The 23417-nt window shown below is 37.3% G+C and overlaps 3 protein-coding genes across 4 annotated transcripts; 1 reads left to right on the top strand and 2 right to left on the bottom strand.

Moving 5' to 3' along the window:
* Window positions 1-283: 283 nt before the first annotated feature.
* On the bottom strand, window positions 284-1730 carry AGP18 (arabinogalactan protein 18). Its single transcript, XM_086244492.1, has 2 exons — window positions 1121-1730; window positions 284-590 (listed from the first exon to the last, which is right to left on the bottom strand). Exons 1-2 carry the CDS (start codon window positions 1697-1699, stop codon window positions 522-524), a joined length of 648 nt encoding a protein of 215 aa, XP_086100618.1. The 5' UTR covers window positions 1700-1730; the 3' UTR covers window positions 284-521.
* Window positions 1731-7604: 5874 nt separating this feature from the next.
* LOC147284354 (uncharacterized) lies at window positions 7605-10213 on the top strand. Its single transcript, XM_086244890.1, has 2 exons — window positions 7605-9467; window positions 9638-10213. The coding sequence occupies exons 1-2, from the start codon at window positions 7679-7681 to the stop codon at window positions 9802-9804; spliced, it is 1956 nt and encodes a 651-aa protein (XP_086101016.1). The 5' UTR covers window positions 7605-7678; the 3' UTR covers window positions 9805-10213.
* A 1181-nt stretch (window positions 10214-11394) lies between these two features.
* SRFR1 (Tetratricopeptide repeat (TPR)-like superfamily protein) lies at window positions 11395-23038 on the bottom strand. 2 transcript variants are annotated; one of them, XM_086243808.1, is made up of 24 exons: window positions 22810-23038; window positions 22575-22684; window positions 20441-21099; window positions 20274-20318; window positions 19950-20051; window positions 19787-19867; window positions 19468-19534; window positions 18889-18989; window positions 18674-18781; window positions 18252-18322; window positions 18072-18128; window positions 17485-17593; window positions 17322-17402; window positions 16892-16978; window positions 16111-16317; window positions 14921-15255; window positions 14673-14759; window positions 14456-14555; window positions 14172-14263; window positions 14047-14085; window positions 13828-13918; window positions 12435-12532; window positions 12026-12335; window positions 11395-11741 (listed from the first exon to the last, which is right to left on the bottom strand). In XM_086243808.1, exons 1-23 carry the CDS (start codon window positions 23016-23018, stop codon window positions 12047-12049), a joined length of 3225 nt encoding a protein of 1074 aa, XP_086099934.1. In that variant the 5' UTR covers window positions 23019-23038; the 3' UTR covers window positions 11395-11741; window positions 12026-12046. The 2 variants fall into 2 exon arrangements, 1 of the variants encoding a protein (XP_086099934.1); XR_015122302.1 differs by lacking the exon at window positions 12435-12532 and having other exon boundaries at window positions 11395-11744.
* Window positions 23039-23417: the final 379 nt, after the last annotated feature.

Here is a 23417-nt window from a genome sequence, read left to right as displayed (position 1 = left end):
AGAATGCAAGCATTAATGTTGGTCTCACCAAAACAATCAAAAAAATATAAATGTTGACAGTGCAAACATGACTAGAGAGAATCATAGTTTAGAAACTTGAATGATTGCAAATTACATAACCAACCCTTCTCATCAATCAGAATCAGATTTCATTGCAAGTACTTTTATTACTTTTTCTTGAAGAAGCTTTAGATGATTGTAAGCTTAAGTAATAAGCATTGGTAACAAACAAGCCGAAAGTAAAGAAAAGAGAAGTGAGGTGTCTCCAAATAAAGCCCAAAGGTGACAAAAGCAGTGAATTAAGGTGTTCCAAAAAAGAATACAGTACGAGTACAAGGCACCAAATCACCAATCCACCAGGCACCGGCCAGTAAAATAATAATAATAATAATAATAGTTTTAATTAAAAGAAACGAATGGTAAATAAATATCAATTCTAAGAGTCTGTAATAACAGAGGGACAAAAGATTAAAATAATAAGGACAACATTACAACAAAACATTGTCCTCAACCTCAAGGCTCTAGAATACCAAAGCCACCACAGCCCATCCCAAAGCAATGGATCCGACCATCATCGTCTCTGCTCCACTCTGCATTTTCATCCACAGATTCAAAATCTCAGAACCCAATACAATAAATAACATTATTTTAATTCATTATTGTTTAATCAGTATTTTAAGCAAGGACAGCCTATTATTTATTTCTATCACGCAGCACTGGGTGGTGCTTGTGATAATTACACTCTGACACTGCCTGCCAAAATTTGATTCATTTCCGGATCCGGATTTTCCTCAGGGGCAATTAAGTAAATCAACATTGTTTAGCCAATCTCACCCGCGACCACTAGTGGCGCGTGAGAAAGCTTGCAATGCTGCTCTCCTTATAGTATGTTAATGTAGTACCAACCCACCACCCAGATCAGCTGATCTGTATGAATTTCACGGAGTCAACAGTATATTGACTACTAGTGAAGTCGATCTCTTTCTAATAAAAACTACTGGACTAGATGGCTTGGTTGATTTTGAACTGAAAGTTCCAGATCTGGGTGCGCATTGCACCCACGGTGCATTTTAGACTTGAACCACGTACAAAATTTTGAAGAAGAAAAAGAAGTAGGTACCTGATCGTCGGCCACTGAAGGACCAGGCGACGAAGCATCGGGGCTCAATCCAGGGGCTTCCGCTGGAGGCGCAGGTGGTCCGAGCAGGTCTGGTGTCGGAGCCGCCGCCGGAGACTTGTGTTTCGGCTTCTTGCTCGGAGCCGGAGCCGGAACATCAGCTGGAGTTGTCGGCGCAGGCACCGGAGGTGAGCTCGTTGGAGATGGAGTAGTCGGAGCAGCCGCTGGAGGAGATTTGGCCGGAGACTTCGCCGGGGTGGAAGGAGATGGTGGAGAGCTGACTGGAGGCGAAGCCAGTGGTGGTGAGCTTACTGGAGGAGTAGACGCCGGAGCTGGAGTTGTCGCCGCCGGCTTCGGTGGAGACGAGACCGGAGTTGAAGCCGGTGGAGTTGATTTCGGCGAAGCGACTGGAGCTGGCGACTTAGGCTTTGAAGGCGGAGTAGCAGCAACTGGTGACGCAGCTGGTGTGGTTGCGGCAGGTGTCGCCGGAGATTTAGTCGGCGCGGCTACCGGAGCCTGGCCTCCGACGCCGGCGACGACAATGCAGATGAATGCGAATGCGAAGACGCTCCCTCGATCCATAGCTCAGAGTCGCCGACAGAGATCGAGAAAGAAAGAGAGAGATGGAGAAAGAGATGGAGAGTGTATATATATAGGCCCGATCTCCAACGGGAAGTAGAGGTTGAATCTGGAGCGACCATTGTTATGGGGCCCACTTTTAGATGAGGGTTAGAATAGCCGTTGGATCAGCGCACAGAGACGAAAAGAAGGTTCGTCCTTTTGGGCTGGGGCCCACGAAACAGTCGGTGTATGTAATGTGGCGCGCTGGACTCTGGATGGACTCGACACAGTCTGTCTGGGGCCCGTTTGCTTGATTAGGCGCATGTGACACTCAAAACAAAAGAGATTAATAACCAAAAAAATTAATTTGTGTCATACCAAAAAATAATAATAATAATTTGTGTGATAGTATCATAGTAATACACTAATACTACATGCTAATGTTATTAACTCATTTGAATTAGAGGGCTGCTATTTGCACACCCTTTTTTTTTTTTTTGCACACCCTTTTGTAAAAAACAAATCAAAAATTAAAGGAAAAGACACACTCACCCTTCTCACACCCAAAACCAACTCCATTTTTTCTCTTTTGCACACCCCATCAACAGACCAAAAAAAAACACACACACCTAGCCACACACACCCCCCTTCATCTCCCTCACCCGACCACACCCACCCACGCAGCCCTCCCTCCACGAAGCCCCAGCCCCGTCGCACCCTCCCTCCAGCCCCGACCCACCCACCCAGCCCCCTCCCTCCCTCACCCGACCACCACAAGCAGCACCCGACCTCACCCCCAACCTCCTCCTCTTCTCTCCTCCCTCCCTCCCTTTATCTCTCTGTTTTCTCCTTCCTTCGGCAGCCACCCACCGAACACCCACAAACCATTCGGCATATATCCGCCGAACCTAGAGGGAGGTGGGCCGGGTGGGTCGAGGCTAGAGGGAAGGTGCGACGGGGTTGGGTGGGAGGGGGTGTGATAGGGCCAGGGCTGGGTGGAGGGGAGGGTGGAGGTCGGGCTGGGTGGAGGGGAAGGAGGTGGGCTGGGTCGGGGCTGGAGGGAAGGTGCGACGGGGCTGGGGCTTGGTGGAGGGGAGGAAGGAGGTCGGGCTGGGTCGGGGCTGGAGGGAGGGTGCGACGGGGCTGGGGCTTGGTGGAGGGGAGGGAGGAGGTCGGGCTGGGTGGAGGGGAAGGGGGTGGGCTGGTCGGGGCTGGGGCTTGGTGGAGGGGAGGGAGGAGGTCGGGTGTGTTTTTTTTTTTGAGGGGTGTGTGTTTTTTTTTTTTTGGGTCTGAGAGTAAGGGGTGTGTTGGGTGAGGGGTGAGTGTGTCTTTTTCTTTGATTTTTGATTTGTTTTTTACAAAAGGGTGTGCAAAAAGAAAAAAAAAGGGTGTGCAAATAGCAGCCCTCTTGAATTATAATTCGTGTAAAATTATTAAATTTTTGGGAGTATTAAATAAAGTATTTAGACAATTTGTTAGGGTTTAATCTAAATTATTATTCAAAAGATGTTAAGCAACCTTCGTATGACGGCATAATAGACAATACATGTCCAAAGCCTTACATAGGTTTTGTGAATCTATCTCAATTTATTCTTAGTTCGACAAATTTTTTTTTCCTTTTCTTGACCTAGATTTTGAGAAAAAGGATAAATCTTGGTAATGTCCAATCACATTTGACCCATTTAAGGCTTGAGGGTAAATTATCTATCTTGCCCTCACCAAACTTTTAGACAAAAATTTGAACAAACTTAAGAAGTTGGCCTATATTATCATATGTTTCAAAATACGATGTCTTAATTTACTAAATTTTTAATTTTAAAAATTTGCTATTAAACTTATTAACAATTATACAAATATTATAATTTGAATCGAATGATAATACTTAGATGTGTCAAACGGGTCAGGCCGACCCGTGCATGGCACTTCAACTCGAACCCAGATCCAAGCCAAGAAAGAGGAGCTCCGACAACTGGTGGGCACTCGCTACTGCGACCTCATCGACTCCGCCGACTCCATCGTCCTCATCCAACTGGTGATGAGACGATGGGCTCTTTTGTTTAATAATATTTGTAGTTTTTTAAATTTTTAGGATAAATTATAAGTATATACTTCAATTATACACCATTTTTCAATTTGAGGTAGCTTACTTTGTGACCAATTATCTCGGGTTTCATAACTCATTTTTGCATAATTTTTATATGGTTGTAAAAAGGAGATTCATAGCTTCAAAATGAGTATAAGATTGATAATTTTGGTGGAGATTTGATGAGTCAAAAACTGGGGTGAAGTTGAGATAAAAATTGAAAAATATTTATTTATTTATTTGTAAGTTTTTGAACTTGAGGTATGAACTTGAAAAACATGGTAAAATTGAGGTGCTAAATTGAAATGAAGCTTTTTAGTGATGTGTCACGTCATTAGATAACGGCCTTTTTGACTACCATACTAACGGAGGTACCTAATTGACACAGTTTTGTAGTTCGGGTACCTTAATGTAATTTTTTGAACTTGAGGTACCAAGTTGAAAAATGATGTATAATTAAGGTATATAATTGTAATTAATTCAAATTTTTAATTAGAAAAAAATGGTGTTATATGGTTGGGTATAGAAATGATGTTGGCTGAATTTTTTTTTTTGGTAATAACTAGTACGTTTTTAACTTTTTATTAGTCAATTTACGTTAGGGTAAAACAAAAAATTATATATTTATTAAATTGTTAAAGCTAATAATGAATTAGTTGGATCTACCCTATCATTATTCATTAAAATATAGGGATTTATAAAAACTCCTCATTATAAAAGGCATAGCATTAGGGCTGACACGTCCATTAAATATACACTTATGGGCTTTGTCTGTGACTTTAAGTCTTTAATACGCCGTTTTGTTTATTATACAAGTGGGTTTTGTTACAACTGGATGGGTTAAGGTGGGGTCATTTGCCAGTGTGACAATCCAATAAGGAGCGGCCACGTGAGGTGCTGTGGCAATTATTGTGTGGGGAAGTTTACTTTTAGTTTGGTAACTTTAGTTGGATCTCTAGCCCACCGATAAGCATGTGGGGCCCGGGTGCAATGCTGTCTCGTAAACCTTGGTTTGTAAGTTGTAACGCATATTTTGCCTGTATTGAATTCTTTGATTTCTTTCCTTTTCCATAAAAAATTAGTAATTTTCTCTTTTTCTTTTCTCACTTTATTTTGATAATATATTAAGAGGTGAGTCCCTCTCTGTTATGGTTTGTTACCATCCTTGACATAACATGGAGGACAATGAGGACTGAGCTGGGGGGTTTTGAATGCATCTATTCCATTGTAGATATCTTGAATTGAAATGCTTGGTGGTTGACATACAAGCTTTCAAGTTTGTGATTGATTTTCTATTTTTGTTCATTGAAGTGATCTCTTTTTTAAAAAAATTAGATTGTGACAATAAGACTAATTTAAATTGATTAAAAAAAATTATAAAGTTATTTGATATTGGAACGAATTGTGTATCTAATTGTTTTGAATTTAAAATGAGTAGATACAACCAATCATTTGAAATTATTGTATTTCTTTAATTCCAATACAAACATAAATATTTAATGAGAATTTAGATCAAATACCAAATGACAAAACTTCTTTACCTAAACAGTAGCTAAGAGCCTAAGAGGAGATCTAAATCAATAAAGACAAAAGAATTTAAAGTCTTATTTACACATGTATCCTTGAAACTATAATTTCGTCTCACTTCACCCCTTCAAAGTTTATTGTCCTAATTTACCATCTGTAAGTTTTCTTTTTATCTCACATAATCCGAAACCGTCAAGTTCGTCCATTTCACCGTTTGAATTGCTAACGTAGCATCTACGTGGCATGGGGTAAATTGATGATGGAATTGACAGACTTGACAGTTTCGGATTATGTGAAACACCTGAGACACTTTCAGAGGATAAATTAAAACAATAAACTTTAAGAAGATAAAGTAAGACGAAACTATAATTTTAGGAAATAATTGTGCAAATAAGCCATAATCCAAATGTTAGACAACTATTGTGTTCCAAAAGCTTAAGTTCTCATGGATGGGTTAATCATGTATTTCAAGCTAACACCAAACTCATAGAGAACTAAAAATTGGCCAACTTGTCTGCAACCACATTTTGCTCTCTAATCCATATACACATGAATCACAGTGCACCCATGCAAAGTCTAGAAGTCTAAATCACACATTAAATCCATCTAATTATTTCAATTTACTCGTTTATATGGCTGATCCTAAGGGGAGCAAAGTGAGTGAATTTAAAATTTATTAAGGCTGGGGTGCATTAATCAAATTCGAGGGTGCATGTAAAATTGTCTTTTTATGTTACTAGAGGTACTGGATTAATGGATTTGTATTATAGAACCTGATGGGCTTACATGGATAGGGACAATACCTATCAATTGGTAAGGCTTCTACAACGCAAGGCCCAACTTTCTTTGGGCCAGTTGGCCCAGTTGTTAGTTTACCATATTCACGTTTGAGAAATTGCATGCGCATTCACTGTTTAACTACTGTTTGATGAATGTCCTCCTCATATAATTTGGAGAACAAAAAACAAATATCACTCTGACTCTGAGCTAGTGAACTAGCTAGCTGCCCATCTGCTACATCATATATATATATATATATATATATAGCTAGCCCTAGAAACTATAATGGAACTAAAATAATATTAGGCCATATATGCATGCATCTTGATTCTCGAAGCATATAAATTAATGTCAACAAGTGTGAGCTAAACAACCATAAATCATGATGGCTATAATCAATTAATGTAAGAAGCATTCAGAGTATTGCACTTTGACACTTTTTCATAGGTAGAAATGAATTATTTAACCAAACTTTATAAGCACAAGTACTAAACTATATGTTGTTTAGTATAGTGTAGGTATGCTTTTCGTTAGATTTTGCATATGATCATATATAGCCGTATTTTCTTGAGACCAACCCACATGTACTTGCAGCAATATATTTTGTGACATCCACTTTGCTTTTTTGAGTTCAGCTGACTTGCATCCAATCCAAGCTTAAAAAGCCTGTATCCCAAATTCCCAATATATATAGTAAAAATTTTAGTAGTTGTTGATTGGCTCGTTATGGAGGGGACCATAGTTTTTTACTTGAATTTGAAGCTATGGAACAAGATGGGGTTTATGATGACTATCTGGAGTAAGTAACCCCTATTAGATCACCCTTTATGCAGAATTATACTAGTCCACCTTTGCTGTACTTTTTTCTTTTTAATTTTCAATTATATATACATATATTCCTGAAATGGAATCATGGCACTGTCTCCATTTTGGTAAAAGACACTTTGTTCAGTTAATCTATCAGTGCTTAACATGCAGCCAATTACAGCTATTCCCATAAGAAATTAAGAACTCTTTGGCCATTTGGCTGCCGAAGCATATATAAAAGAGTATTACTTGATTAAATTGCTTCATTTTGTCTCTTGCTTTAGCAATTTGAAATAGAATGAAAAGATGAAAGAGAAGAAAACACGTGATAGAGTGAGACCCCCCTTTTGAGAAAACGTGAGTTGGTGTAAGGAGAGAGCACTCCATCTGGTCAATGATTAGTGTGCAGGTGGTTCAAGAGAATGGAACTGGTTGTCATCATCCTCTTCTTCATAGATTTAAAACAATAAATATAATTTTCAAACTCATAGTGTTTGGATTTGATGTCAGAGGCAATGATGTGGCCCAGTTATTGAAGAGTACCTAGAGTTGTTCTCTACTTTATCTTATAAAATAATGTTTTATTGTCAAATATTTAATATGTTATACTATCAAACTGTCAATCTAACACCTTAAGTTCAAATAAAAATTAATCTAATCAATGATTTAGATTGAAATTATAATAACATGACATGTTAGACTGTGGGAGAAAACTTGCCCTGATTCTTTATTTACTGTAACTTTCTGCTCTCTCACACTTGCACAACCAAAACCTTACTAAACTAAGCATTCTTTTTTATCTGATGCCTGTTAATGAAACCCCAAAACCCAATAAAACTCCAACTTCTCTTCTCCCAACCATGGACTCACAATTCCAAAACAATCCAACCAAAAAGACTGCCAAACTGCCCTCTGAGCCAGTGTGCACTAAACCCTCTTGTTTCTTCTGCGCCATGAATGAGCCAAACCCATCTCTCCAAAAAGCTAAAATCATGAAAGCCTTCAAAGATATGCCTCTCAGAAATGACCAAGAACACATCCTTGAATTAAGTAGCCTCTGGAACATAGCCATGAAGCAGCCTAATGACCCCGAATTCCCATCCCTCGGGATCTTCGAATGCATGGCAAAGCTCATCCACAAAGGCATCAATGACAAGAAATGGCTGCTAAGTGACCAGAACATCTACATCCCTTACTATGCTGCACATATCATTGGTTCTTACACCATGAACAAGGCTCAATTTGCAGAGAAGGCTTTAAAATCCGGCGTGGTTTCGCCATTAATGGAGCTGATGAGAGGTAAGATCACTTGGGTCGAGCAGCGAGTGGCAGTTCGGGCTCTTGGTCACATGGCTGGCCATGACAAGGTCCTTGAAGCCATTGCTGTGAACCATGAAGTTGAGATTGTAGAATTAGCCATGAAGATAGCCTCAACAAGCCTTAAAGAGGTTTATGATAAGTTTATTGGCTTGAAAGGTTCGAAGAGGTTGAAGTATCATTGTAATTTGCTTACTAAAGGGCTTGGAGGGTTTGAAATTGAGAACACAAAGGCAGAGGAATGGGCTAGCCAGCTTCAGTGCTGGTCTCTCTATCTTCTACGCTCCTTTGCATGCAGAGAAAAGTCTCTGAGTTTGATCTGCAAGAAAGAATTTTTGATGGAATTGTGTGGAATGTGGGGTGGACTGGAAAATCCAACCTCACCTGCTGGGATTGGACTGTTAAAAACACTTTGTCACACCAAAATTGGAAGGCAAAGGGTAGCAGATTTACAAGAAGTCATAGGGACACTGTGCAATGTCTCAAGGTCTTCACATGATTGGCAGCTGGTGGCCATTGATTCTCTGCTACTTCTTCTCAAAGACCCAGAAACCAGATACAAAGTCATGGACATTGCAGTTGTGTTTCTTGTTGATCTGGTTGAGCTCAGAAGACCCAAAAAAGTAGGAGACACAATCACACAGACAGTGTTACAAGATTACCACAAAATCAAGTATGGTAATTTGAAACTGGGGAGCAAGAAAGCTGAGAGAGCATTGGAGGAGATATGGGATTTGAAGGTTGACAGAAAAAAGAGGGAGAAGTTGATGTCTGAAATTGAAATCAGAGAGAGAAAATCAATGGTGGGCCAGTTGAAAAAGCAAGGAAATGTGAACTTTTGGTCAGGCAACATTGAAAAGGCTGTGAGGAAGTACTCAGAGGCCTTGGATTTGTGCCCATTAAAAATGAGAAGAGACAGGCTTGTGCTTCATAGCAACAGAGCTCAGTGTTACTTACTGCTGAGGAATCCAGAGGCTGCCATTAGTGACACAACCCGAGCTCTGTGCTTATCCAGTGCGGTGAGTCCTCATGGTAAGAGCCTGTGGAGGAGATCACAGGCTTATGACATGATGGGATTGGGAAAAGAGAGCTTGATGGACTGCTTAACGTTTGTTAATGGCCGAAGTGTGAAGTCTGATCAGCAAAGCAAAGGTGCCAGAATCCCATACTACGCGGCGCGCATGATTAACAAGCAGATGAATGCCACTTGGCAATTTGCTCCTGCGACTTGGCATGTAATGATGAAGAAGAAGATGAAGGAGAAGGGTGTGCGCAGTGAGTCTCTCAACTCTCAACTCTCAAGCATCAGATAGTCTATTTCTATGAATTTGGACTTCGCATTCATTTAAGAGTGAACCTAATTAATAATTCAGATTTGATCTAACAACATTTTTATGTCGGCAGATTTTTAGCTAAGCCTTTAGAACAATTCATTTCTTTTACAGGTAAGCCTACCATTGTGGAAGAAACTTTTGCTGAAAAAAGGAGGAGAAAGCTAGAAAGGGCGAGACGAAGAAAAAAGGGTGTCAATGTCACTGATAGATTGGCAAGGTTCAAAATAGGGCAAGGGACACAAGGGGTCTCATCAAATTTCTATGGTAACTCAAATTAGGTTTTGTAAGAAGACTTGGATCAACTAATTTGGACGTTGATCAATTTTGAAGAAATTTTTGTATACAAATCATTTTCTCTCACGATAACGATCACGTGACCAGCACGTATCAACATGACCCAGCTGCCTCCTACAACTTCATGGAAACACCTGGTATACATGGCCGGGAACCATGCACTTCTGAAAGAACAGACATCCTCTGCCTACTCCTGCACTGATAGGTAGGTGCATGGCCATGAACTTCGACAATGAGTCTTTTAATTTTCTAGGCAAGTAGGCAACTAACAGTCTAAGAGATACAGACAAATGACCTCAAATTTGGGGTGGGGGGCCGATCTTTGGCAATGAAGCTTTCCATTGACAACAATGAGTCAATTTTTGTACTCTGCATAGACTGACAAAATCTGTATTAAATTGCATTGTCTTTATATGTCACATTACTTTTTTTTTTTTTGACAGGGTTCACATTATCAGTTCTGTGTTTATGTAGTAGATTTATAGATTTTTCATTAATTGGTATGACTTGTAACATTATCAGGTGAGTTTATAAAATAGGTCTTGGAAGATGATTTTGACACTCCAAAATCAGCCTTATTCACTCCTCATGTGTGATAATTTAGAGGAGTGCAAGAAATTATGTTTGGGTGCCAGAATAATCTCTCTTTGTAAACCTTGATCCTCCTGAATAAATGGCTTCAGCATATTAGCTTAGCAACATTTTACCAATTATTCATCTAGTGTTATTTTTCTCCACTTTGCTGGAAAATGTTTTAAATTTATATTTCCCTTCCCCAAAAAATCTTAGCGATTTTATTTAGAATAATTTACCACCTCCAAAGGGAAATTGGGTTCTGGGTTGCATAGTTGACCATAAATGTTCAGATGAAAGATACAGTAAATCAATACCAACCTCACTTTGGATTTTGTTCCTCCACTTTCTATCTGTCTGCCTACATTCCAGGTCAAGACACAATAAAATAATTAACCATTACAAAACCTTCCAGTACCATACCCTTTCTTAATGCCCATAGAGATTTGATTTATATGGGATCCTACCTAACACTACACTAATTGCACTTTTAAGTTGGCAAAAGATAAATAATTGCATGGATTCACAACTATCTGACATATTAATATATCTTCAATTAGGTATGGATTGCTAAGCATATCTGTGACTGGATTTGTTTGACAAAGTTGAACACCATTCTAGAAGAACATTATTTGGCATCCTATTCCTTTTGCATCATCACATTCAAAAATTTGAGTGATATTTCACCAAAAAAAATAAAAAGATTTCAGTGATATTAGAAACATCAAAATAGAGTTGATAATTGAGATGCCTGACTTTTGGTCTCACTTTTTCATGTGATTTCCACTAGTTTTTAATAAATAAAATAATGTCATGTCATTTGCGAATGTCACTTAATACCAAAATATGAGAGTTATTTTCATACAAGTAATTTTATCGAATAGTAAAATATGATGTAACAGATGACATGACCATCTTATTTATTAAAAGTATTATGAGATTTGAGTGAAGCCAATTCCAAATAAGCATTTGATACATTAGTTGAGGTAAAAAAATAGGAAAAAGAAAAGAAAAAGTGAAAAACTATGGAGGCAAATAATAGTCATACAATCACCAAATGAAAAGGAAAAGTTCAATTCTAAAAATGCCTGAGATCCCTTGTGAATTAAAACACGCGAAGCAAATTCATTGTGAAGGGGCAAAGAAGGAAATTACAATTTTACTATCCTAGAGAAATGTACAATTAATAAAAGTACAGCATGTTTACAATGATACAAGCCGGTGCAAATCTACAAGCCGGTGTAAGATTTGCAAGTATCTTGCCTCCAGTTGACCCAGTTTCTCTCTGCAGAGTAAGACCTCCAGGAAAAAACAACTGTCTTAAATACATTGCTTGCTTACAAACATTCTGCTGCCACAAAGTCAAAATTTAGAAAGTCAGCACAAAATTATTGGGTGATCGGAATAAAACTGAAGGTGCCAAATGAAAAACGGGATCGTCTCTAAGTCTTAATAGCTGATAACAATTCAGACATATTTCCGAGCAATTAAAGAGTAGCACAATGTATAATACAAGTGCAATAAGTGAGCTTAGGTCGTATACTTAGATATTGAATACCCAAGACCATAACTATTTAACAACAAGTGAACTATACCGCATTCTCATCAGACCTACTGATGCAGTGAACTCACCTCTTCAGCACTTTTAAAAGCTCAATCATTGTAAGTGCTTAGAGCAGCAACAACTGAACCTGTTGTCTCAAAAGTTGATGCCACATCCGGATAATCTTTCCAGGATGTTGTTGCCTTCAGAGATGGATACAACCAACTCTTCATCGAGTCCACAAAAGAGTTTGGATCGAAGTTCAGAATGGCTTCCCAATCCACCTGTAAACCTTGTGGGATACTTCCTGTGAACTCCATATTAGCAGCAAGAAGCAGTCCGAGCATAACGATAAACCCAACAGCTGCAGAGCCTCTTGAAAGAGGCATAAAATTGTACCTGAAAAACAATTAGATATGGATATAATCTTTATTTAGAATTATATATTTTTTGAAAGACAAACATGCCATATCCATGCATCAAGGTCAAATGTTATACCAGTAATATGTCATCCTTAAAACTGCATCTCTCACATTTTCAAGCACATTGAAGTCAGTAGACCCATAATTTTCACCGCAATAAGCATTGCATATAGCCTGCCAATCCAAATTGGTAGATGCAAATGTTAGTAGTTTACTCAACCAAATGATTCTAAAAAAAAAAATCCAATAGTATACACCACCAAGGGTTGCACCAACAAGGACCGTCAACACACCGAGTGAAAGATAAACAATAGAATATAGAAAACTGCTTGTTAGCACCTCTAGCTAAGACCTGCTTCAGCACCAACCTAAAAGGTCCAGTCTATCCAGAAGACTCACCATGAAAGAGAGAAAATGAGGGATTGCATCTTAAAGTTTTGCTTAAGCAGAATATGGTGGCCGAATGTTTGGAATATCTCAAGTACCAATTTATGCTTTCATAAACTTTATCAACTCGTTTATCAAGAACTAGGATTACTAGGGCTAAGAGTCTTGCATGATCCTAGAAGGATTGGTTATAACTCTGAGAAGGCATCAGTTTTGGGTCATACGAGAAATGAAGGGCCTGTTTGGTATTCTATTCAAAAACTATTTTTTGTTTTCAAAAACAAAAAAACAAGTTTTAGTCAAAAAAACGTGTTTTTAGACCATTTTTAAAAACAGTTTTTAGAGAAAAATTCAAAAACATGCCTCTTTTTAAAAATGATAAAACATCGTTTTTTTTTTTTACACTTCCTTTTTTCTTAGAAGTCATCATTTTTTAAATTTAAAAATTGTTTTCAAATTTCATACCAAACACGTTTTCAAATTTTAAAAATTGATTTTGAAAACTCACATTTGAAAAAAAATCGTAATTTTTGAAAAAAAAAATTGAGTAGGATACCAAACGGGCCCGAAGTTCACAAGGTTTGTAGAGATAGATATGTGGGAGAGTGGAATAACACTCTGGAGCATGTTTTATTTTATGGCTCAGGTTAGCTTTCAGATTGGATGTTAAGTATTCTTATCTTTTTCTTAATTAGGTTTTTAACAAATTATCTCTTTTCATAGGTAAGGATTAGCCAAATCACATTCAGATATGCTTTATGCTAGATCTTGGTATGAGTATATTTCACTGGCCAACATAATGCTTGAGAAGACTACACATAAAAAACCAGGGGATGGTAAAAGGTACTAGAGGCACTTCTCAGGTCTCATATTTGACATATTCTTCCCGTACAATGAATTGATCATATCAAGGATCCAAGAATCAAGCGCGTGGTAGTGAAATGCAAAAAATTCCTTTTGCCTTGCACACATTAAGCGGCGCAGAAGTCCCAAGAAAATAAGCATGTATATGTTCCATTTGAAGCAGTGACAAAAGGGGTTGTGTTATATAGCTTGTGTTATAAAGGTGTAGGGTAACATACTTCCCATGCCATTGCCATTTCGGTATCAAACTCATCCCATCTAGAAGGTGTACAAGGTGTTCTGATTGCAAAGTCATATCCGTGCTCCCCCCTAGAAAAATCATTTAATGTATCCAAAAATTGAAAAATAAAAGAGTAAATAAAATGGAAAGCAACAATTCTTAACATAAAATAAGAAAATAAAAGGAAAGTTGGAAGCCAAGGAGCAAAAACCTATACATTTTTACTAGGGTAATCCTCGTCCCTTCAAGATGCTTCCTGAAACAAGCAGAAATAACCAGAAACTAGGCATGGCATACAATTAAAATGCAAGGACATAAAATCTTAAGAATATGCATTTTTACCCCTCAAAGGCAGTACTATTGCACCAAGTAGCCAACCAAAAGTCCTCACCAACAACTCTGTATAGATCAGCGCAGGATTTTGCATGCATAATCTGCATGAATATAATTACACCAGTGAACAACTTTTTATATATGAAAAAATGATTGTTCAATGAGGGTAATCCATGCAAAAGAAGAGCAACAGAATTATGAATTAAAAGTGACTATAATATAGGATAGAATAGATTCTTCAAGTAATAAAATAGGATTTTCAAAAGTATAAATAAAGGATTAAGTGAACTCACATCTTGCAATTTTCCATCTCGAGATAGATCAATAATGTTATCTACCTTGTTATACACACATGATTTTTCCTTAATGACAGTCTTTGCGACATCTAATGTTCTGCCACATTGACAAGTGATGAGCAGTAGAAGAAAGAGAGAGAAGGGGGGGGGGGGGGGGGGGGGGGAGAATTGTTTAAACAGTTCAATACTAAATGGAACCATTATAGACATTCACCTTTCAAAATTTGGGAAGTACCGAACAACTTTTGCTTGTCCAAGGATCATTGGTGTATGAGACCCAAATCCCGCATTAAACTCTTCACTGAGTTGTGGAGAAATCCACGTATTAGAAAACGTAAGAAAATATTTGACTATCTAATTTATCCATTCAAATGAAAAAAAGAATGAAACTCAATCCAAACATGATGTCCTGTGGCCATGAGCATGCAGATTATTTATAAATTAACAGGCACAATGGAATACCTCAGCTTGTTAATCCACACAACGGGGTCACAAGGTTCAGAAATCTGCCGCCATTTGACAGCTAATGAATAAACATCATGCCATGACATCATAGAACGACCAGATGATTTAGCCTCTGTAATGCTATATGAAGTTGAGGTCTCTGAGGAGCTACTCGTACTACAACCAGCACCACCTCTATTCTGGCTGGGCAAATTGATTCTTTCCCTTCTCCGGCCTCTCTTACCATACTTTGATGTGCTTTTATTAGAATATTTCCATTCTGCTTGGAAGGACCGCCAAGCTTTTGAAACCTTTTGTGCAACTTCAATAGCAGCCAATCCTGCCATACGATGCTGGTAGACACAGAACATGAGCAAATTATCAGAATTATTGGTTGATTAATTAAAAGCTCTTAGGGTAAAGGAAAACTAGAGAAATATGGACATGCATAAGCAATATATATGTAGAGTTGAATGCTTGAAATGAGTCAACAAACAGACAGTGCTAAATGCTACAATGTAAAGTTCTACAGTAATACTAAAAATTACAAAGGTTGATCTTTTTACTTCTTTAAAACGATATGGTCCATACAGAAGTTCAATTTAACTTGTCTACACCTGCATAATGAGTCAAAATTAACAATTCACAGTTGAGTACAGATGTTAGCTCCTTGTTTAAAACTTGGTTGAAATAGAATAGTAAATTTACATCTTAAAATTGAATCAAATATTAGAGTCTCGTCTGATGCATCAAGCATGGTCATATTTATCTCATGATCAAATCTTTGTGCTTGAGACAATGATGTGGATAACGTGAATCAGCTTTAAAAAAATTCCATGAGGTAAAAGTGGAACCTTGCTTGATGCACCTCTGGTTAAATGTTTTGCAAATCCTTCGGCTGAGCAACTTTAATTAGCAGATCATATCCCATTTTAGCTTCTAAATATGAGGGTGAAAGATCATGGGGCTCAGATGCAATGCAACATCTGCAGCTTCAATTGAATCTATTTGATCCGGATTGTTCAAATTTAGAAAATAAACAAGATAGGTGGAACTTTTTCAAGGCAATATGTTCAATTACAAGAAACCTCAAACAGGTATAAAAAGTTAGAACTAGAATAAATGGGAAAATAGGGAAGAAGTTCAATTAAGAAGCCACAACAATGAACGTAGATTAAATTCAAAGTTATTCTTGATATTAAAATCACCTGACGCCTATTTGGTAAGAAGCCAGGACAATCATATTGGATTTTCTTTCCAATGCAATCAGCAGCTTGTAAAAGGGCAGTTTTTTGCTTTGTAACTGAAAAATCTTGCTTTCTAAGCTTGCCCTTCTTCAAAGATTCACGCAGGGGAGGTTGCCGATAGACCTTTTCACATACATTCTTGGGGTGTAATCTTTTGCACCAGTACTCCTGAATTTAACGCACAATAAACATGTAATGGGAGAATTAAAAAAAAAAATAACAACAAAGCAATTTGTTGATGTTCCTTTTAGATACTGATTTATAGGAGGATATGTTTTAGCCTCTGTTTGGGGTAACATTGTTGGACTTCAAAATTATAAAAATAAGAAAACCATAATACAAAAAAAAAAAAAAAAAAAAAATTAGTGGTTCGGGTGTGCATGTGTGTGTGGGTTCTTCAAGAGAATTCTCCATGGCTTTAGCCTTTTTTACCGAAAAAAGAAAATATTTTGAATCTTTCACATTTCAGCTTCTTCAGTTTCACAATTAGTTGTTGAAAGGTCTATCCAGGGGAATACCTTAACTTTATATTTCATAGATGACATTTTATACACAATATATTTTGTATTGTTACTTACGAAATGTCAGTAATGCATTTATTTCTTAAGTATGATTATGCTAAACAATGAAAAATTTCTGAGTTGAGAAGCATGCACCACACTGAAATGCTCTGACAGAAAGTAGTTGAAAAAATCCTCACAATGAACTGAAAATCAAAACAAAATATAATCTTCAATATCACCTTGAAAAGTGAATCAATATCTCCATCAATATCAAACCAGCAAAATTCACTGTTGATTTTGTATGCCGTATACAGAGCAATCTCTTTCTGGAAACAAAACAAAATAAAAAAAATCAAGTTATCATACAAGTCAAAATGGCAATGCATAGTTTGAGATCAAATAAGATTGTCATTCGTTAGTGTCCCTTCTGTTATTAATTTGTGATTTCTTATGCATAAAAGGATCACATTATTTCATTTAAGAAATTTAAATGCAAAGGAGAAAAGTGTCCAAGCTGCAATAAAGATATATGCTATAAGATGGAATTGCACATCAAGAGATACGTAGTGCCTACACCTTTGAGTCCCTGCACATCAGAACTTACATAGTGCTTACAAGTGCAAGAATACAAACATGAAATAAGCCATACTATTCCAGATCGAATTAAACCTGATAAAAAGCCAGGCATTGCAACACAAACTTCTCCATTGAGTCTAGCTCCAAATCCAGCACAGCATCGTAGTCCTTGACCTGTGACCAATAGATCAGTGTTATAATATGATTAAACATGCAGCTGGTATTCCAAACCAAGCCAAGAAACAATTTATAATACCGCCTGTCCATATTCTCCTATAGCATGGTAGCAAGATGCCCGCAAATACAAACACTCAATATTTGCACTCTCAAAGCTCAAGCCAGTTGACAAATCCTTAATAGCCTTGCTGCAAAATAAAACCAGCAATTAATTACACAGCCTTTTTAAAAATAGCGCAATGGTAAATTCCAATGAAAAAATGCCATAAATTCAGTCAGCATCTCCAAGACATATTGGCAACTTTTTCATTAATGAAAATGGCCAAGAGTCATTATCCCTAATCTAACAGACCCAGTATTGAAACCAGAAGACCCACATTATAACCCCCAAAAAAATAAAAATAAAGCTATCATGCTTGTGGACTATTCTAGTGCCTAATGCCATTTTAAGTGGATTGTTATAATGCATATACGCACAATGCTTGCAACTGATGACGATAACAATTCATCCCAGTTTACTAAAATCTACCATATGCTCAGAGATAGGAGTAATCCAAAATCATTTATGCTTCACAAGATCATGGAAAGATTTTAAGAGTAAAAACTGGTTAATGGTTACATCAGTCAACAATTCATTCCAAAGATTGATGATTTTGTGGAACATACCTGTGTTCTCCCATCCCATGGAGCAGTAGACCACGCAAATGATATGCTTTGGCAAACCTTGATTTAGACAAACAAGTATATCTCCAGTGTTAACATTGGGGGCCTCAATTAAATCAGGCACCTGAAGATCAGCCTAAACATTAATAACACGGATGGTTTAGTTCAGATAGGAATGCTCACCTCCCATCAATTTGTAGAGCTTGCTGAAGACACTCAAAAGCCTTGGTTGGGTTTGCCATATCTTGATAGAACTGCAATAATCCACATGCCCACAAGAACTCTACTTGTTATAACTGCTTGATTTGTATAAGACAAAGGGGAAAATACAATTCGCTCTCTATGATTAATTAAGAGCGAACTATTAAACTGCTACCAAGAATTAGTTAGGAGCCTATCCCCAGATCCTAGAGTATTACATGATTACTATGTTCTTTAACAGAGACATTATACCATATTGATTCCATGAGGTTCTGCTTTTCACCAGTAATGCTGCCATTGAGATTGAGTATAGGCAATGAAATGAACTAGATACAGAATGTTTTTTTTAACTGTTGATAGGAATTCATTTGGCCTGGGTAAACAAAGTAGTTGTTCATGGATACCTGGGTTAGCTGCCCCCATGCCTCAAGGAAATTCCGATCCAATTGAATTGCTTTCAAATGTGCCTCCTCAGCTTTTTTATATTCACCAATAGAAGATAATGCCAAACCCTAGGGAATCAAATATGAGTTCAATCAAATGTACAAGATTAATTCCAGGTACACTGCATGAACAATTACCAGACAACATAATCAACAGGATAATCTTGAAGACTCACCATATATGTGTATGCAGATGTGTTATTCTTGTCAAGTTTCACGCATGCGGATAGGTCTTCAACAGCACTGTAGAAATCCTTAAACTTGAAATTGGCAATCCCTGTAAAAATTACAATGCTACAGCGCTGTCATTACCTGCTCTCATTGTTTTTGGTTATTAATAAAAGTATACCAAATAGTTTTCCTAATACATGTGGTTATATCAGCTATTGTGTTACTCATAGCATTGAGGAAATCACGCAATAGTTTCCGTCACTTGCTAAACTTTCATTCAATTATAGTTCCAGAAAAAAGTGCAGTCTCAATAACTAGAATGTCAAACTTCTACAGCTTCTATACTATCAATCTCTCTATAAAATTGCTCACTTACACCCCTGTCTCAACATCTTAACAGCACTTGAGCCTGATAAACTGTAAGAAGATGCAGATTTCCACCAAAAATAGACAACAAAATAATAGAATTCCTATAATACAGTTTTATCTATACAAAAAAAAAAAAAAAGTAGAGATTAAGACCTCTGAAACTGAATGCTGCAATATAATGATTAATGTAAAAATGTGGGGTTTGAGAAAGTTACCCCTTTCATGTAGAATATCTGCTGAATTTGGTTCAAACTCTAATGCCTTGGACAAATCTTTAATGGCCTGGAATCGTAAGGGGATGCAATACATACACATCAGTACTTGTGTCATTACAGGAAACAAAGATTATTCTACCAATAATAAATTTGGAGGAACAGTCTAAAAGCATATGAACAAAAATATTCATTAGTTTATTATAAGCATAATAGTGCATATCTCTTGTTAGTTTTTCTGATAAATAAATCACATATAGGAAACCATAATAAGTAGCACTGGATTAGAAAGACAAAAAACCAATTAAGGTAGTATAAACACCTCAACAAATTCTCCCATGGCAGCTCGAGCCTGCCCTCTCCGTTTCCATGCCTCACAAGCTGATGGATTTGATTCCATGGCCTGAAAAATAAATCAAATCAACTTCTTGCATGTAGAACCAACTATTTTTCCTTTTTCTGTCAGATATTGGCTAGTCAATTACCTTTGTAAAATCAGATATTGCAGCCTCAAGTTCTCGTTGGAATGCATATGCTGTCCCTCTCCCTATTAGTGCCTCTGGATAGTTAGGATCCTCTTTCAATATCTGCGCATATAATTATACAAGAATGCAAATGCTCATAAAACTTGCTAACGGCCCCACAAAACTATGACCCTCTAGACCTGGTGTTCCCATCCACAGACCACAAAAGAAAAAGGGAAAGAATAGAAGTAAAAGTGAAAAAAACGAAGGAAAAATAAAGATGGGAAGGCAAACTACAAATAGCCGGAAAATTTTCAGGATGACTCACATGGCCAGAAACTTTACCTGGTCAAATATAGATATGGCATGAGCATATTTCCCTTCATTAACCTGTAAAAGAGGTGCATTATACGTTGAACAGAATATAAGGTTTAAAACACAGGGAATTCAATATAAACAATAACTGCACTCAAACAGAAAAATGGTTAGGAAATAAAGGCAATGTAACATACCTCTGCTATACCCCTTGATAGCCGAAAATCCACACTTATTGACTTGGTCTTTGAAACTCTGGAAACGCTGAACTTTTTATTTCTTCTGGGCTCATCACTAATTTCATTACGTATGTCAGATTTATTACTTAACTTGGGGGGTGTTGAGGGAGTTTCAGTTACGTCACTTGATTTGCTACAAATCATAGGTAATTTACTGCATCTATCACTTAAGTCGTTACATGGTTCAGAGTCATGACTCGGTTTATGGTGAATATCATGATTCCCATTCATTTTGCTATCAAACTTCTTATTCTCTCTGGCTTTTTCACCTATTCCATTGCATGCGTCAAAATTATCATTAGACTTGCTATGGATCTCAGAGGTAACCATTGATTCACTGCATGATTTAGATTGATCAATCAATTTATTGTGATTCTTATAAGTTTCACTTGATTTCCCATTAACTTGTGGTCTTGATTCAGATACAAATATAGATGACACCAACTCTGTTCCATGGTTTTCATGTCCAAAACTTCTATCCTGTTTTGCAATTTTTAAAAGCTGTTCCAGTTCTAGCAATTGCTTCAGATCTGCTGACTGACGCAAAGCATGCTCATAGCCTTGCTCCCAAACCAAAAGAGCATCCTCTTTCCGTCCCAAAGCAGAAAATGCACAACCTAGAGGACAGAAACCATAAGTCTAAGATTGCAAGAATGGCTGAGCCCCAACAGCGAGAGTAATTCATTTAATAATTTATTTGCATACAAGCATTTAGAATTTTTACGACATAGAATCATAGAAAGCATAAAATAAGTGCACACTGAGAGTGCATACTTATATATACATCCAAAGAGCATTCTGATTCTAACAATATGAATTGTAGACTCAATAATGACCATGCAGTTTCAGTATTTGTTTTGTTTTACCTTCCTCATAATGAAGTAGATATATTATCAAATTCTTCAATCAAAAGTGTATTTCCTCTGTTTTTTCTTATAATTCTTAAATATATTTTCATACACAATGAATATGAAGAGTAGGCTCCTAATAGTTGGAATGGGAAAATTTTAGCTAAAGGACTTCAACTATAACCCATTTCTCTATTCAAGACATGAATTTCACTTTGTGTCAACTGATGACTAAAACTTTCATTTTGTGTCAATTAAGGACCCTGTTTTTTTCAATTTTTATCTCAACTTTGGCCCGACGTTGGACCCATTAAACCTCCACCAAATTCAGAAAAATTATACTGGGTTCACAAATATGCATTAACTCTTTACAACCATATAAAGATCACCCAAATCGGACCTCTGCAACTCTAGATAATCGACCCCAAAGAAGGGTACTCGAACCTATCCAATTTTTCAGATATTTTCCTAGAGGTTTGATTGGACAATTTCGGGTACCCTACTTTGGGGCCGATTATCTGGAGTTGTAGATGTCCGATGTGAGTGATCTTTATATGGTTGTAAAGAAGAGATGCATAGCTTTAAACCCAGTATATGAATTTGGTAGAAGTTTGATGGGTCCAATGTTGGGCCAAAGTTGAGATAAAAAAAATAAAAATAAAAAATAAAAATAAAAACAGGATCCTTAATTGACACAAAATGAAAGTTTCAGTTTTCAATTGACACAAAGTAAAATTCATGTCCTGAATAGAGACATGGGGTATAGTTGAAGTCATTTAGCTAAAATTTTCCCTAGTTGAAATAACCAACTTTAAAACACACAAAAATTCAAATTCCAATTTCCCATAGAACGTTCATTACATCATTGATAAGTAACTTTTAGATTACCAAAAAATTCCCAAAATGTAGAAGGGCTGATACAAACCATGCTGCAAGTCGTCCAAACAATGAACCTAGCATTCTTAATTTTGTTACACACAAATTCTAGCAACTGCTTCACATTTGCCATACAAGTTCAACTAAATTCAAATTGAGACTACACAGCTGAACTATGACGATACTGACATACTGTATCATCTAATTGAAAATTCCTAAGTAACTCCGCACCGAGGAGGTTAATTGTTGTACACTTGAGGTTTCATCATCATCTAATTACTCTAAGTATCCATATTTTCAAGAAAACGAGACAAACATTTTTAAGTCGAATAATAGCGCAAATTTGATTAAATTGAACGGAGAAAAACCTTTGAGGATGTAAGCTTGAAGAAGCGTGGGGTCGAGCTGAAGTGCCTTATCGCAGTCCTTAATTACGTGCTTGTGCAGCTCCAATTGGCTGTAGCAGAAGGCTCTGTTGCTGCAAGACCAACATTGGGAGCCACACATCGATCAGAAGCCAATTCAATTGAGGAATTGAAGATCATTAGGGTTTAGAATTACAAATGACAAAGTGAGAGAAAGAGAGAGAGAGTTTGTACGGACCAGATGTCTTGGATAGAAGAAGACTGAGAGAGGAGCGAGTCAAGGACTCTGATGGCTTTGGACCAGTCGCGTGAGCTGCATAGCTTGGCCAGCTCCACTCTCTCGGAGATAGCCGCGGCCATTTCTGAGTCACCAGAGCGAGTTGAGTCGGGTGGATCGGGAAGGCACAGTCTTCTCTGTGCCTCTGTATTGTGTTCCTTTCTTTGCATCAACGGCTCCAGCGAGAGGAAAAGTGGGGGTTAAAGAGGGATAGGGAGGGGTAAAATTGGAAAAAGGGATAAAGTATAGTTGAAAGTTGAACTGAGAAAAGCCCAGGAAGGAGAGGAATGGGCGTGGAGTGTGGATGTGTACGTAGGTGTGAACCACACGTGTCCCAAGATTAAACTTGATTGGATGAGCTTCAGCACTTTTTTTTTTTTTGGCTTATTACCACTTTTGCCCGTGTAACGAAATTTCAATTCACCTCATATTGTTTCAATTGTCTTAATTTGATACCTGATACTATATCTCATGTTTCAATATGTCATTCGGCTCAATTCCGTCATAACCTTCATCAATTTTGATGACGTGACAAAAATATTTTTGTATTTTTCTCCATTTTGACAAAA

The sequence above is a fragment of the Dryas octopetala genome, chromosome 5 (genome assembly GCF_963921425.1).
Source record: "Dryas octopetala chromosome 5, drDryOcto1.1, whole genome shotgun sequence".
Lineage (NCBI taxonomy): Eukaryota > Viridiplantae > Streptophyta > Magnoliopsida > Rosales > Rosaceae > Dryas > Dryas octopetala.
This window is presented reverse-complemented; position numbering and strand designations above follow the sequence as displayed.

Coding starts and splice junctions, on each gene's coding strand:
- LOC147284354 (XM_086244890.1), top strand. CDS start 7,679: ATGCCTGTTAATGAAACCCCAAAACCCAATAAAACTCCAACTTCTCTT. Junction 9,468..9,637: donor GAAGGAGAAGGGTGTGCGCA/GTGAGTCTCTCA, acceptor TTTCTTTTACAG/GTAAGCCTACCATTGTGGAA.
- AGP18 (XM_086244492.1), bottom strand. CDS start 1,699: ATGGATCGAGGGAGCGTCTTCGCATTCGCATTCATCTGCATTGTCGTC. Junction 591..1,120: donor CTTCAGTGGCCGACGATCAG/GTACCTACTTCT, acceptor ATGAAAATGCAG/AGTGGAGCAGAGACGATGAT.
- SRFR1 (XM_086243808.1), bottom strand. CDS start 23,018: ATGCAAAGAAAGGAACACAATACAGAGGCACAGAGAAGACTGTGCCTT. Junction 18,323..18,673: donor CATGGGGGCAGCTAACCCAG/GTATCCATGAAC, acceptor GGATTATTGCAG/TTCTATCAAGATATGGCAAA. Junction 16,979..17,321: donor AATGCCTGGCTTTTTATCAG/GTTTAATTCGAT, acceptor TTTTGTTTCCAG/AAAGAGATTGCTCTGTATAC.